Genomic DNA, 14,588 nt, shown 5'->3' with positions numbered 1-14,588 from the left:
GTACAAGGGACTTAGTCCCACCCCACTAGCAATAAAAAAAGTTAAAATATAAAATTTCGTATATTATTGTTTTGATATTTGGTACGGAGATGGGGAATAGTTCTATTGATTGGAGCCAACTGAATGCGCCGTTTTCCTGAGGACCGAGGCAGAGTCCACTCTCCGAAACCCTCTTCTGCTTTTAAACATCGGAAAGATGTGTAACGTCCACAAATCAATAATTGTATAGGATGACTCATTAATGATTGGAAAGTAGCCTGAAGGAAGTTCATCTTGGCCTAAGTTGAAGTTGGTGCTCTTGTCTCGAAAGTTGACTGGAGAGACTGAGGAAAATCTGAACAGTAAAAAGTCTGCTTTTCGGTGTACTGAGAAGGACAGTGATGCAGAAGGTGTGCGGATTGTCATAATATTGTGACATGACACGTGGAAGCCGGAATATTTCACTGCTTAGCAACGGGTAGGTAAACACATTCACGCGGAAGCTAACGCGAGCAACAAAAGAAGAACGATGTTCCTCTTGTGGTCCGCTCCGCGCGCGTTGCTACGCAACAGTATGGTAAACACACCTGTACAACAGTGAATCAATATGCAAAAATACAGTAAACGTAGTTTTCTGTGGGGGCAGCCCCGAGGCTATATAACGATGATCTCACACAGCTGGAATTAGAATTGAGTCGAGTTCAGGAGTCGGCAGTTGCAGCAGAGAATTGAGCCTCCGCTGTTGCCAGTTGGCAGAATAATGGCAAGAAAGGAATTAGGCTGTTCAAAGAAGACTTTATAGTGTGCTGCAGTTACAATGACACTCTTATAAATCCGTTGCCAGGACACGACTAGTGAAGACTGAGAATCCTACTGCGTGTGCAACCGTGAACCATAAAGTGTAGATCAACGATAGCGCTGTATTGCCTGTAGTCCCGAGTTATGTGAATATATAGGATGTCAATAGATCGAATCATCCAATCTAAACCCCGTCTATAAATCACGCAGAATCCTGATACGTGACGATATGAATGGAAGAAGTGTGACAACATGGAGNTACAATGACACTCTTATAAATCCGTTGCCAGGACACGACTAGTGAATACTGAGAACCCTAGGCGTGTGCAACCGTGAACCATAAAGTGTGTAGAGCAGCGATAGCGCTGTATTGCCTGTAGTCCCGAGTTATGTGAATGTATAAAGTGTCAATAGATCGAATCATTCAATCCAAACCCCGTCTATAAATCACGCAGAATCCTGATACGTTACGATATGAATGGAAGAAGTGTGACAACATGGGGAACTACCATTATCAGAACACCATTTCTGGGTGTAATGATAGTGAAACTAGTACTGGGATATATGTATATATCTCTTCTTTTCCAGAGGCTAGTCTCCTCAGAAGCATAATGTCATGGCTTGACCCGGGACAGCGATTGTGGGACCATCTTGTGAGCAGAATAGTGTACTTACAAAGACTAGGAAGAAAATCTATCTGTTATGGTAAGAAAGAGGCCGTTTCTTTTACATGACCCTGATATTTCCTTAAGAAGTCTGATTTATATATTGGAATAAATAAATACCACACTTAACATTATCTGTTTACATTGATTTGGTCTACATTTTTCTGGAGTTGGACCGACGAAATCTCATCAGGGTAGCCTGAATGATCCCAAAGATTTTAATCACATTTTCCTCTAAATCGATTTAGGAAAACCCATCAGTACAGTCAACTTCCTCGTCAAGATCTGAACCAGAGACCTTGCAAATACTGAGTGTTAACAATCGTGACATTAGATGAACCCTAATCGACTTGTCTGTTTAATGCAGACGCGCTGGGCTGTTTCCACGTGCGGGGACTCCTGTCCCACTTGCGCCGAGTGCCGGACCATCCCCGCAAACTTCAGACCGGCCTATGGATCTGTACGAGAGCCAATCCAGACCCTCTGAACGCGACAACACAGCTCATCACCTTTGACAAGAACTCACTAGAAGATTCTGTCTTCGATCCTGGACTACCAGTCAAAATAATTGTTCATGGATACGGGGGCCAATACAAGTCACCCAATGTCATAGCTGCCAAGAATGCCATTCTGCAAGCGGTAAGGCTTTATCCTACAAACAATGCAGGGTGTAGACTAGATTATTGACCTAATGGTGATTCTTCTATTCCTGTTGCTCTCACTTGGCGCATGGGACATCCGTGAAAGCCTCGTTTCGCTTCAGTTTCTTAAACCAAGACAGTCGGTAGGACTCCTTGGACAGGGGATCAGTCCGTCTCAAAGCTGTTACGTAACATAAACAGACACCCATGTCTTGAGTGGGATTCGAACCCACGATTCCAATGTTTGAGCGGACGAATATAATTCATCCCTTAGACCGGACGCAACTGCGATCCGCAATTGTGATTAAGGAAGAAACAAGAAAGTTGGCAGTATGCAATATTGTTTTTAAAAGTGAGTTGGAAAATAAATGGTAAATGTAACAGATAAGAAGTACTGCCCTTTGGTATGTAAAGGGCAATGTTGTCCCTGTGCTTAACGAGTTAAGCACTACGCCATGAAGGCGTGTGGGAGAGTGGATGTATAGATCACATTTTCCTAACGTAGGCACTAGTTGGAGGTGAGCGGTCAGCTTCACGCCCCGGCCGCTTTACGCCTGAGGATAGAGCCCAGGTACCCATTGGGTGGACCCCATAGCCGGTCTGGACGACATGGAGAAGAGAAAATTCTTGACCCACCGGGACTCGAACTCTGAATCCTCGGTCGTCCAGCCCGTAGCTAGTCGCTATACTGAGTTCTCCCGGCGTTCCCCCTCTGGTATGTAGTCTGTTGAAGTAACAGACTCCCAACGGGTGTTGCACGAATATTCGTGTAAAGCCTGGACTAATGCTTAGCTCTGTCTTCTTTGCTGTCTGGTCTTCGGTGTGTCCTGGCACTAAAGAGATCCTTAGCTTTCTAGGGCTTGTTTTTCACAGCATCCTTGATATTGTCTTCATATTTTCTCAGGACAACGCGAATGTGGTCCTGGTGAACTGGCAGAGGGCAGCCAAGGGTCAGTACTCGAGGGCTGTGTCTAACGCCGAACTTGTTGGTCGCCAAGTAGGCAAGACGCTCGTTGCCATGGTGACTATGGGCACAAACGCGTCCGATATTCACGTCATTGGCTTCAGCCTTGGTGCGCAGGTTGCAGGCTTCATTGGAGAAACGCTCAAGAGTTACGGGCTAAAACTCGGTAGGATTACAGGTAAGACTGCATCCACTGATCCACTTGGAAGACACAAGCATAGAAGGAAGATAACAACAAAATTGCTAACAGAGCCGTAGGCTACGAAAGCGTGAATCTGTGTCTCTATCTCCTTCTTATTTGTATATTTATACGTCATTGCTCTTATTTCGACTGTATTTGGCATGGTGATAGAGGAACTGCTTCGGAAGGTTTCAGGAACTTGAAAAAGTCCATGGGTTCGAGCCCAAGCCAGTTAATTTCTTCATTGTTTCTATGAAGTGAAAAGTGCTAAGGATGGGAGAATTACATAAGTGGATTAAAGCGAGATGAAGGGGAAATGAGAACACGACATTATGCATTCATTGTTGTTAGTTTATTATATACACAGCATGTTTCACTTTTCTACTAATGTTTGTGTGCTGTGTTTTGTTGGAACGTGTTTATGTGTGGTATTTGTCTGTTGTCTTATTGTAGTACCACTGCCACCGGGTGAAAACCCATTTGCAGTTAAATAATAAAATATATTAAAGACACTGGATTAGTGGTAACAATTGGATATTGACAACAATGGAGCTCTTCCAGTAGTGAGATTGTGACAAAATGGCCCATAACAATGGAGTTTATATAATAAAATTATAGCAATAATGTACCCGTGACAACAATGGGATCGCGGCTGCGATACTAAGGGAAAATCCAGAATATCTTCCGCCGTTGCTAGATCTGCTAGCAACATCTATACCATAAAATGCAAATATCCATATTTTGTTTTTCTGTATTCTGATGCCGTATAGTCTTGTAGGTGAATACCAACGTCTTGAAGGAACTCACTTTCTCCAGCTTTACACGAGGATCGTCGCATACTGCGTCCACATTTACAGTAGAATGATTCTACCCTGAATATAGAGGCAGTATGTTACTCCGAAACGTTGGTAACCACGTACCAGACTACACGGTCTCAAAATACAGAAAACCTCACATTGGAATCAGCTCGTAACGGTGACCAATGACAGAAGAGAACCTTCCTTAGTGTTACACTGTCTAGTGCCCTGAGATTGAAAGTGCGCCTCTGCGTGGAGAATCTGATAGTTGCTTGGTTTACTGTGCAGACATGTTTTTGTAACATTTACCTTTTAACCAGAAGTCGAATTCTCTTTCAAAAAACGACGCTACATATGATTATGTATTTTTTGAGGTCTTGACCCGGCGTCGTTCTTGTTCGAGTCGTGGACTCTGCCCGCGTATCGAAGGCTGGACCATTCGGACGCCAAGTATGTGGAAGTGATACACACGGACGGTAGCCGCATCTGGTCGGACGGCTTCGGACTTCTTTCTCCTGTCGGACACGTGGACTACTTTCCCAACGGTGGAGTCGATCAGCCTGGATGCCGCGACACCTACGTCGGCGCTCTGGCCTTCAGGATAAGTAAGCAGCGCAGCGCCTCCTTTAGATGGAGTAGTGAATAGGTTCACAGTTGCAGCCTTCAGTTTTCCTGCCCGTGATCCAGTGTTGCTCACGTCGGAACCAAAATGACACGTGTTAAAAGTAAAAATAAAAGGTAAAGCTGTCCCTGTAACAGGCCATGGGGGCCCAAAGTGTTGTGAGACGTCGAGGCTCCCACATTATCTACACAATCGACTCACATAAGGCGGCAAGTTTGTCAGTCTTACACGCCAGCCGCTCTTTACTCCCAGGAAGATTCCTGGTACTCATTTCCGTTAGAGGCTGAGCCGACCCCAGGGCCATAGTGCAGCTGGAAGGATTAGGTCAATTGGGAAATCCTAGGACCTCATCAAGAATCGGACCCGCGACTTTCCGGCTTGCAGCTTAGTGCCTCAACCAACTACGTTACCGCGTGCCCCCAAAATGACACACGAGTGACAATTTTTCGCACATGGAGAGAAGACTGGATTGAGACAAAGGCAAGAATATGAAATTGCGAGTTGGGTCCCTTAGAAAGAGCTAATGTCAAGCACCGATAGGTGTTTTCTCCCCCCTTCACCTGAGGACGGAAACAGATTCTGTTTTCGAAACGTTGTGTTCTCTATTCTCTAGAATACCGGACGATGGACGAAGTCCAAAAGCCCAGTAATTCTGAGTGTTTTACGCCATCGTCAGAACCCTTTAGAATCTATTAGAGGCCGCAGTTATTTCATGAAATATCATTAACCGAATGTTGTTATAAATGAGACAAACTGTGTTTCCTGAGAGGTACGAACTGAATTTTTAAGCGTTATTCAAATTGAAGAGGGACAGCAGAGCGCTCGTAATTTCGTTTCTTCAGTGCACATTTTTACACTGAGCAATTAAACAATGATACTGGATTCCCACTGCTGCGGCCCGGATTCGAGTCCGTGTTTGGTCAAGTGGGATTTTTGGTGGTCAAAGTGGCGCTGGAGCAGGTTTTCCCCGAGTACTTCGGTCTCTCCTGCCAATCTTCTTTCCACCAGTTGCTCCAGAATCATCATCTATCATCTGGGGCTGGTACAATAGGCCAAAGAGTGGCAGACTTACCAAGTGGACTCAGTCTCACCCCACTAAAAGCTGAACAATAGCAATTTGTGCAGAACACAAGACATGCGTGAGAGAGATGAGCTTACAGTCATTTAATACGATCGTCTGGTGGGAAGCGATAGTCTGAGATCACTAGGCTTCGTTAGGAGGATAATATTGTAGCGTGTAGAACCGTTGCGATACAACGACCACGAAATAATCAGCTCTACAGCAGCTTCACGAACAAGCATGTTTTCACGGCAACAATTGGAAAGAGCAACAGAAGAACGGTGTTTTACGTATGGTCCGTTCCGAGATGTTGTAAGCAGGACAGTTAGTGGAGTTCAGTCAGTTAGTGAAGTGGAGTGAGTTGGTTGATGAGTGAGTCAGTCGAGAGTTGCTGTAGCTGAGGACAGGACAGTTCAGGAACCCAGAGGAAGGGGAATGTCTGCCATTGGAAGCCATTACCAAAACACTGGTGAAGACACAGCAGGCTGAGAAGACTTAAGTCTGTGCTGTATTGAACTATCAAGTGTGTGAATTAGTGAAACAGTTATAATTACTTGTAGTCACAGGTTGTAAGGGTTCAATAAATTAAAAAAACCGATCTAAACCCCATACATAGACATGATAATATTAAAGAAAATCTTAAATAGAAGCGATATTAGAAGGTGGACCTTAATCAGCTGGCTCGGGGTTCAGCCAAGTCTCTACCACATGAGAAGTGGTAATGAATTCTCTGGTACGAAATGTCTTCACTGACTTAGTTATTGTCTGTTTCTCAACTAAGCGTTTCATTTCGTACATTTAGTCTGCTACGTCTCCCTTCTGCAGATAATAACGCTAACTCTAGTGGAGTGTGCAGCCATGGAAGATCCTGGGGGATATTCCTGGAGATGCTTACATCCAAGCATTGCCAATTCTTAGGGTTCTCATGCCCAGGACTTCGCGACTTCCAGCGGGACTTCCTACATGGGAACTGTTTTCGGTCATGTGACGAGGATACCTCAGCCTGTGGGGTCATGGGGCAAGTGGGCAGGGCTCGAGGCTCTCTGTACTTGGTTACAAGACCTACCAGTCCATACTGTGGTAAGTGGGAATACGTGCAATTTATTTGTCACTTAAAACAACGATAAATTCTTGGAATAAATTCTGAATCTTCCTCCAGTATAGGTGTTTAATCTGTACTGTGAGGCAAAGGGGGTCCGTAAACTACTATATAAAGAATTTTATCTTCTGGGCCATAAAGCCATGTAGTCCGTTTAAAGATACATATCAGAAGGTGGAAAAGAAACTCTTCATAACCACCTCTGTAAGAAGTGCAAATCCTACATAATTATTTTGAAATTAATGATTAATTTCTGTCCATAATCCCCGCTAGTACCCAAAAGTATCTTCTTCACAACGTCCAGACCGGCTCTGGAGCCCACAGAGCCTCCTGTCCAATGGGTACTGGGGTAAAAACGGAAAAAGCGTGAAGCTGAACTCTCATCTCCATCCAGTGCCGAGGTCAAGAAAGGTGTAGCTATACCTGCATTCCCCTCCTGTATCTTCATAACACAGTGCTTAACTAATTAAACGCAGGGACAATTTTACTTGTACACACAAGTATATTATATTTGGATCAAATAGATGAGGTGGGCGGGTCATGTAGCACGAATGGGGGAGACGAGGAATTCGTATAGGATATTGGTGGGAAAGCCAGAAGGAAAGAGACCACAGGGAAGACCAAGGCGTATGTGGGTGGACAATAATAGAATGGATCTTAGAGAGATAGGATGGGATGGTATGGATTGGATAAATCTGGCTCAGGATAGGGACCAATGGAGGGCTCTTGTGAACACGGTGATGAACCTTCGGGTTCCATAAAATGCTGGGAAATTCTTGAGTAGCTGCAGAATTGGCGGCTTCTCAAGAAGGGCTCAGCTCCATGAGTAAGTAAGTAAGTAAGACACATAAAATATCTTCACCTTCGCCATATTTGCAGTTGTCGACATATAACAAATACTTCACTCAAAATTCGAAGCTGTGTCCATGTTTTGTATGCACACCAAATTCCATATGCTTAGAGCCAATGTTTCACTGGCTATGACCAGAAAACAAAAAAGAACTCCGTGGTTTTAGTCCGCAAGCGAACTATACCGACCGAGTAACCGCCGCTTCTCGGCGAAGTTAGTGTCAGCTTTAGCGGATAGAGGGTGTCGCGTGGTCAGCGCAACCGATCCCCACGGTCGTTAATTTCGGTTTCCTAGACCTGAGCCGCTACTTTTCCATTCAAGTAGTCCCTCAGTTATCCTCACGAGGCTGAGTGGACCCCGTTCCAGACCCACTACTTCTCAGAAAATCTGGTAGCGTCGGGAATCCAACCCAGACATCTGGAACTGTAGTCAAGAATTCTGACCACTAGACCACAGGGGCATCGAAAGAAATATATGAAATTTATTAAATTTATTTTTTCATTCACATTAAGAATATGATCGAATAAAGGGCGTAAATTTTACATTACCAAGATCCGAGATAGTTGGGTCGATATAGCGATGGGTTACGTTCTGGACGACCGGTGTTCGGTTCCCGGTAGGAGTAAGAGTTTTTTTTTCTACTTCACAGTGTTCAGACAGGCTCTGGGGCCCACTCAGTCCCTTATCCAATGGGTAGCGGGGGTCATTTGCCTTGAAGCAAAGCGGCCGGGTAGTGAAACTGACCAGTCACCTTCATGTAATGCTGAGGTCAAAAATGATGGAGCTATACCTCCATTCTGCCATACGTTTGCATGGCGTTGTGTTTACTTAATTAAGCATACAGAAAATTTTACTCTAATTTTGTATTACCACATACATTTCAGGACCCCCATTAAAAAAGATTAGCGTCACTCTCGTCGCAGATGTTCGGTCATTCGCCATGTTTGTAAAAAAGAATATGTATAGCGACGTACCATTCCGGAAATATATATATAAAGAACGTCGGAAAACATGACATTGCTCTGGGAGTTTAGAGTTCTTCATCTACATTGTAGCAACAGAAGGTAGATTAACTATGAGTAGTATAGTCCAGTGGGAAATAACCAGCGGCCCGCAGTGCACTTTGATGTGGCCTGCGTGCAAATTGTAAAAAGAAAAAAAAATTACAATACGTGTATATCAGATATCGAGGAGTTAATGGCAACGAAACTATTCCAAGCAACCTACAGGCGTTATTACATTTAAGTAAGTAACAATGTATATTTATTACCAAATTTTTACTTTGTACTAAAAAAGGAATTCCGTGGTTCGAGTCCGCAAGCGAACTATACCGACCGAGCGACCGCCGCTTGTCGACGAAGTTTAGTGCCGACTCTGTGCTCTAGTGGTCAGCGTTCCTGTCTACAGATCCAGAGGTCCGGGTTCGATTCTCGGCTCTACCAGATATTTTCTGAGAAGTAGTGGGTCTGGAACGGGGTCCACTCAGCCTCGTGATGATAATTGAGGAGCTATTTCAAGGAAATAGCGACTCCGGTCTAGAAAACCGAAATTAACGGCCGTGGGGATTCGTTGCGCTGACCGCATGACACCCTCTATCTGCAAAAGTTGGCACATTGTACTAATACAAATTAAATTTTTTGCTTCGAAAAGAGCAAGAGAATGTATTCAATAATATGACTATATACGTTTTTATTATTATAAGTTCGCTTACTCCCCGAAAGTATTTTAGGAATTTAAATTTATCATTTTGTTAAGAGAAATTCACGCCTCTCACATAGGCGATGAGTACTCTCAGGAAAATCGTATTCTTCTGACCTCGATTGCAAAATGTTTCATACCTTCATTTCAAGTATTCAGACTGTGCGGTTATTTGGAATTTTATTAGAATTGTAGACCGGTTGATGGAGTGGCTGAACAGAATCACGAAGCAATTAAGTCACATCATGAAATGTGAGTTAAGGGAAAGCAGATATGCGGAATTGCGCTAGTGATGTAATTAGCTACTGCAACATGTACATTTCTGTTAGTTATGCGGTTGTTGTAACACTCATTTTGTGTAACACCAAAATAATATGGCCGTTATGTAATAGATGGCCTCAAATCTACACAACAGTTGTGTTCAGGAAATATTATGGGATTATATTGCAGTCCGATAAGATGATCTATGTAAGAATAAGCAAAAGATGCGTTGATATTGCCACCTGTATTGGGTACGCGTGACTATTAGACGGGTTTTGGATTGGCTGTTTGGATTTATCTACACCTTATACATTTAACTCGTAACTACTACAATTACTTGTAGCTCTGTCGCTATTTCCACACTTTACAGATTCTGCCTATCTCCTTTCCTTTCCTTTTCTTTCCTTTCCTTTCCTCTCCCCTCGTCTCCTCTCCTCTCCACTCCTCTGCTCTCCTCTCCTCCCCCTTCCTCCCCACTCCTCTCCTCTCTTCTCCTCTCCTCTGCACTCCTCTCCTCTCCCCTTCTCCTTTCCTCTCCTCCACTCCACTCCTTTCCATCCCTTTCCTTTCTTCTCCACTCCACTCCATTCCTCTGCTCTCCTCTCCTCTCCACTCCTCTGCTCTGCTCTCCTCTCTTCTCCTCTCCCCTTCTCCTTTCCTCTCCTCCACTCCACTCCTTTCCATCCCTTTCCTTTCTTCTCCACTACACTCCATTCCACTCCCCTCCTCTCCTTTCCTCTCCTCTCCTCTCTACTCCTCTGCTCTTCTCTCCTTTTCTCTCCTCTCCTTTCCTTTCCTTTAACTAGCCATTCTTTGTTTCTTTCTGGTTTCCCTTCTCTATGCCTTTCTGAAGAATGAGATGCTCTTCTCCGTCTCCAGGCCAGCAGCTGAGGGCTTCAGTGTGGATCTCTCCCATGACTCTGCTAACTCGAGGAGTTCTTCAGATGAAATTACACCACGGGGCCACCGCTACAGACTTCTCACTCAACCTATCGTAAGCTATCTAAAAAGTACAGATTGGAAAACATGAACTCACAGCGACCCTGACATCTTCTCTTCACTGACATAGAATGTTATTAAATTTTCCTGTAAAAGTTCATCAAGACAGAAATGCTTATTTAGAAGTTACTTCATGAAAGTCTATGGATTTCTATATATGATATAACTCCGTCTTAAGTGCAAACTATATATTGTAACGTGTTTCGTTACTGAAGACGCCGTAGAGATTGTTAATTGGTTTATTCAACAACCTACATGTAACGGCTACAATTAACTATCACACAGTTGCGGGGTTTCACACTTTATAACCCTATGCGCAAATCAATTCACTCTGCCTTCAGTAGTCTACACGTTTACAGTATGGGAGCTATACAAGTCTCTCTGTATTACACACTCGGAATTACACAATTACACACATGTCCGGTTCTTTTTTCCGCGAGCGCTGCTATACTCCAACTCAACTCGTAGGCTGCTGCCTTGAGAACTGTTGATAACACACTGCTCGTAGGCTTGCTCGGAACTAACTCGGAACTGAACTCGGCGATGGCTACATTTCAACTCGACTACAACTGAACTCGCCAACGGCCACATTACAACTCTCTCACGCTTACTGCTCAGCCGGCTTTTATTCCGTTCGCTGTTACCTGTTGCCCGCGTCAACAGCGTCGTTGCGTGCCACGTAACAGTGTCTGCGTATAGCCTAGCAACGCTGTTACCTCACTCCGTCTTATGTCACCGCTGTTGACTCGCGTTGCATAGCTACCAGGATGCTGGGACTCGGCTAACTTCGGCTCCGCTCGGGGCGTCAGCTCCGGCGGGGTCCAGCTAGCGCGACACGCTACAATATTATAGGTCTTTCGTTTTGCTCTTGTTTACACACTTCATGTTTCGGCTACAGACGCCCATCATCAGGTGTATTACTCACGTATCTGTCACACTGAACTTAGTTAAACATTTAAACTTTAAAAACATAGGTCTTCCTGATTGTTCACTTTCGTTGCTACTACCAAAATCTACTTCGTTGATATCTTTGTTATTTTCACACGGCCGTCTGTGGCCGAAACATATAGTGTGTAAAAAAGAGCAAAACGAAAGACCTATAACAAATAGTTTGCACTTAAGACGGAGTTATAGCATATATCGTATGGAGTGCAACAGGATGCTTAAATATAATACTATGGATTTCTGTTTGAGATATTTTCGTCCTGGCATCTTAAGTGGCTACGCACAGAGTCCAGTCATTATACTGACATAAGTGTGTTGCTTTAACACCAAGCAAGATTACTCACCCAGTAATGCTTTTGAATTGCTCACAGGAACTGCCTGGTTCGAATCTCGGCTAGGGCACTGACTACGGAGATTAAGGTATTTCGAGGTTATCCCCAGTCTCTCCAATCGAATCCTGGGATAGTAGTTACTATAGGATTCTGACGATGGTGTATAACACACTGATATGTTGGGTTTTTGGACCTCACCTGAGGACGGAAACAGATCCAGTTTCCGAAACCAGGGCGATGGATAAAGTCCAAAAACCCAACATATCAGTGCCTGGGATAGTACCTTAAAATGTGCCACTACAACTTCCTTCCAAACCCTTTACAATTCTTCATACATTAGTCGTCCTAGAAACCGGGTTCCATTCCCGGTAGAGGCAGGAAATTTTTCGTTCTTCGGTAGCGTCCGAACCGGCTCTGGGTTCCGCCAAGATCCTATGCAGTGCGTAGCAGGGACTGTTTCCTCAAAGGGGTTAAAGCGGCCGGGACGTGAAGTTGACCACCCATCTCCGTCCAGTGCCGAGGCTAAAATTAATTGAGCTACACCTTCACTCCTCCCTACGTCTACATGGCGCGATGCTTTATTAAATTAAGCACAGGAACAACTTTACGTTTTTAGTCACTCCGCCATTCAGCGCTACACAATCTGAGCTACAGGCAGCGTCAGTAAATAAACCACAAATAAATAAATTGTTTCAATATTGGATATTATTTACTGAGGTTGGGATCGAACCAGGAGTCATTTGAATATTAATGAGGTAACTATTGACATACAAGTTCAAATGTTTCCGGATTATATAGTCCATTGTTGCCACATATTGAAAATAAAATAAATCTCTATCAATGTACTGGCGAACGAATAGCGTGAAGAAGGGAGAAATAACAAGTTCCGAAACGCTGTAAACCACAGGCAGTGAATATGTCCTACATGCGTGCAGCTCGCTGGGAGTTATAGAGGGCGGCCGAGAGATGTCGGTAGTGGCCGCAGCAAAGCCCGGAAGCGTGAGTGTGGAGAACAACCTTAACCTGACGGCTACAATAACATTCACCCCCTCACGAGGGATGATGCGTATTGGTGGGCAGCAGCATATCTTCTTGGACCGCATTTCGCTCATGGATCACCATGGGAACAGGTAGGCCCCAGTTGGCATTGCATTTCTACTCGTTCCATAACATCAGTTCATTCGTTACACTCAGGAGTTGAAATGGCTTTCAGAACTAGGTAGGCACTCCAATCAGTGGGAGAGCGCAGGCGCAGGACCAACACATACTAAAATAAACTGGCCAGGGTTTGATTACTGACAGGAGCAAGGGACTTTTCTCTACTCCACAACTTCCAAAGCTGCACTGGGACCCACCCAGCCTCCTATCTAATGGGTAAATGTGCCGTTTTCCCAGGGAGTAAAGTGGCCGGGGCGTGAAGCTAACTACTCACCTCCATCTGGTACCGAGGTCAAGAATGATGGAACTATACCTCCACTCTCTCATATGCCTTCATGGCATGGTGCTTAATTAATTAATCACAGGAACAAGTTTACCTTGCCTTATTATCTTCATTGTCATCATTATTATCATCATCACCGTGCTGAAAGCAGCGAAACCCCACAGACGGTGCTACGAAAACAATCAATTACCGCATTTATGTCAAATCTTATGAATGCAAAGGCGGAGTTGTCATTAATATTTTTGTTTATTTCTGTTACAGTTGGCAACACTGCGGAGAAAACCTGCTGTTAGAAGACAAAATTGGGACGTCATCAGATAGCATTACGCTTCAATTAACACAGACACCATGTTTGTAGATAGATATATTCCTTGTTTTATAAAAAAGTTACTAAGATTAAACAGGAGTACACAACCAGATCTATGCCTTCAGTGTACTGAAAGAGATAAAGTAACCATTCTTAATGCGGTTTTTTTAAATAACTTGTAATAAAATTTTTAAATTAACTGCATATTGTATCACTCGCTCATGGAGCTGAGCCCTTCTTGAGAAGCCGCCAATTGTGCAGCTACTCAAGAATTTCCCAGCATTTTATGGAACCCGAAGGTTAATTACCGTGTTCACAAGAGCCCTCCACTGGACTCTGTCCTAAGCCAGATCAATTCAATCCATACTATCATATCCTATCTCTCTAAGATCCATTGTCCACCCACCTACGTCTTTGTCTTCCTAGTGGTCTCTTTCCTTCTGAACTTCACATATGCATTCCCCTTCTCCCCATTCGTGCTACATGCTCTGCCTACCTCATCCTCCTTGACGTGATCATTCTAGCTATACTTGGAGAAGAGTACAAGTTATGAAGCTCCTCATTATGCAATTTTCTTCAACCTCCTGTCACTTCATCCCTCTTCGGTCGAAATATTCTGCTCAACACCCTGTTCTCAAACACCCTCAGTCTATGTTCCTCCCTTAATGTGAGAGACCAAGTTTCACACCGTTCACACCCATACAGAACTACAGGCAAAATTATAGTTTTGTATATTCTAATTTTTATGTTTTTGGACAGCAGACGCGAAGAAAAAAGGTTCTGGACTGAATTGTAGCGAGTATTACCCGAGTTCAATCACCTCTTAATTTCCTCCTGAACCATCGTTTCGATTTGTTATCGTCGTTCCCAAATATCTGAACTGTGCCACATATGCAAAACATCTGTTACTTATCTTTATGTATAATTGTATATTGTGTCACACATCTTA

The 14,588-nt window shown here is 43.9% G+C and overlaps 1 protein-coding gene across 2 annotated transcripts; it reads left to right on the top strand.

The window, feature by feature from the left end:
* The first annotated feature begins 1,242 nt into the window (after window positions 1–1,242).
* LOC111875625 (pancreatic triacylglycerol lipase) lies at window positions 1,243–13,795 on the top strand. Of its 2 annotated transcripts, XM_023872011.2 has the most exons (8): window positions 1,243–1,482; window positions 1,810–2,081; window positions 2,988–3,225; window positions 4,400–4,630; window positions 6,533–6,787; window positions 10,495–10,609; window positions 12,827–13,021; window positions 13,594–13,795. In XM_023872011.2, exons 1-8 carry the CDS (start codon window positions 1,275–1,277, stop codon window positions 13,688–13,690), a joined length of 1,611 nt encoding a protein of 536 aa, XP_023727779.2. In that variant the 5' UTR covers window positions 1,243–1,274; the 3' UTR covers window positions 13,691–13,795. The 2 variants fall into 2 exon arrangements, with proteins under 2 accessions (XP_023727779.2, XP_033611776.1); XM_033755885.1 differs by lacking the exon at window positions 4,400–4,630.
* Window positions 13,796–14,588: the final 793 nt, after the last annotated feature.

Source organism: Cryptotermes secundus, unplaced genomic scaffold (genome assembly GCF_002891405.2).
Source record: "Cryptotermes secundus unplaced genomic scaffold, Csec_1.0 scaffold141, whole genome shotgun sequence".
In the NCBI taxonomy this organism is placed as follows: Eukaryota; Metazoa; Arthropoda; class Insecta; order Blattodea; family Kalotermitidae; genus Cryptotermes; species Cryptotermes secundus.
Note: the sequence above shows the minus strand (reverse complement) of the source record. Positions and strands in the feature narration are given on the sequence as shown.

What these genes read in the sequence shown, in the direction of transcription:
- LOC111875625 (XM_023872011.2), top strand. Translation starts at nt 1,275, where the DNA reads ATGGGGAACTACCATTATCAGAACACCATTTCTGGGTGTAATGATAGT. An exon ending in AAGAAAATCTATCTGTTATG is followed by an intron (nt 1,483 to 1,809) that starts GTAAGAAAGAGG and finishes TGTTTAATGCAG; the next exon opens with ACGCGCTGGGCTGTTTCCAC. An exon ending in ACCTACCAGTCCATACTGTG is followed by an intron (nt 6,788 to 10,494) that starts GTAAGTGGGAAT and finishes CTCCGTCTCCAG; the next exon opens with GCCAGCAGCTGAGGGCTTCA.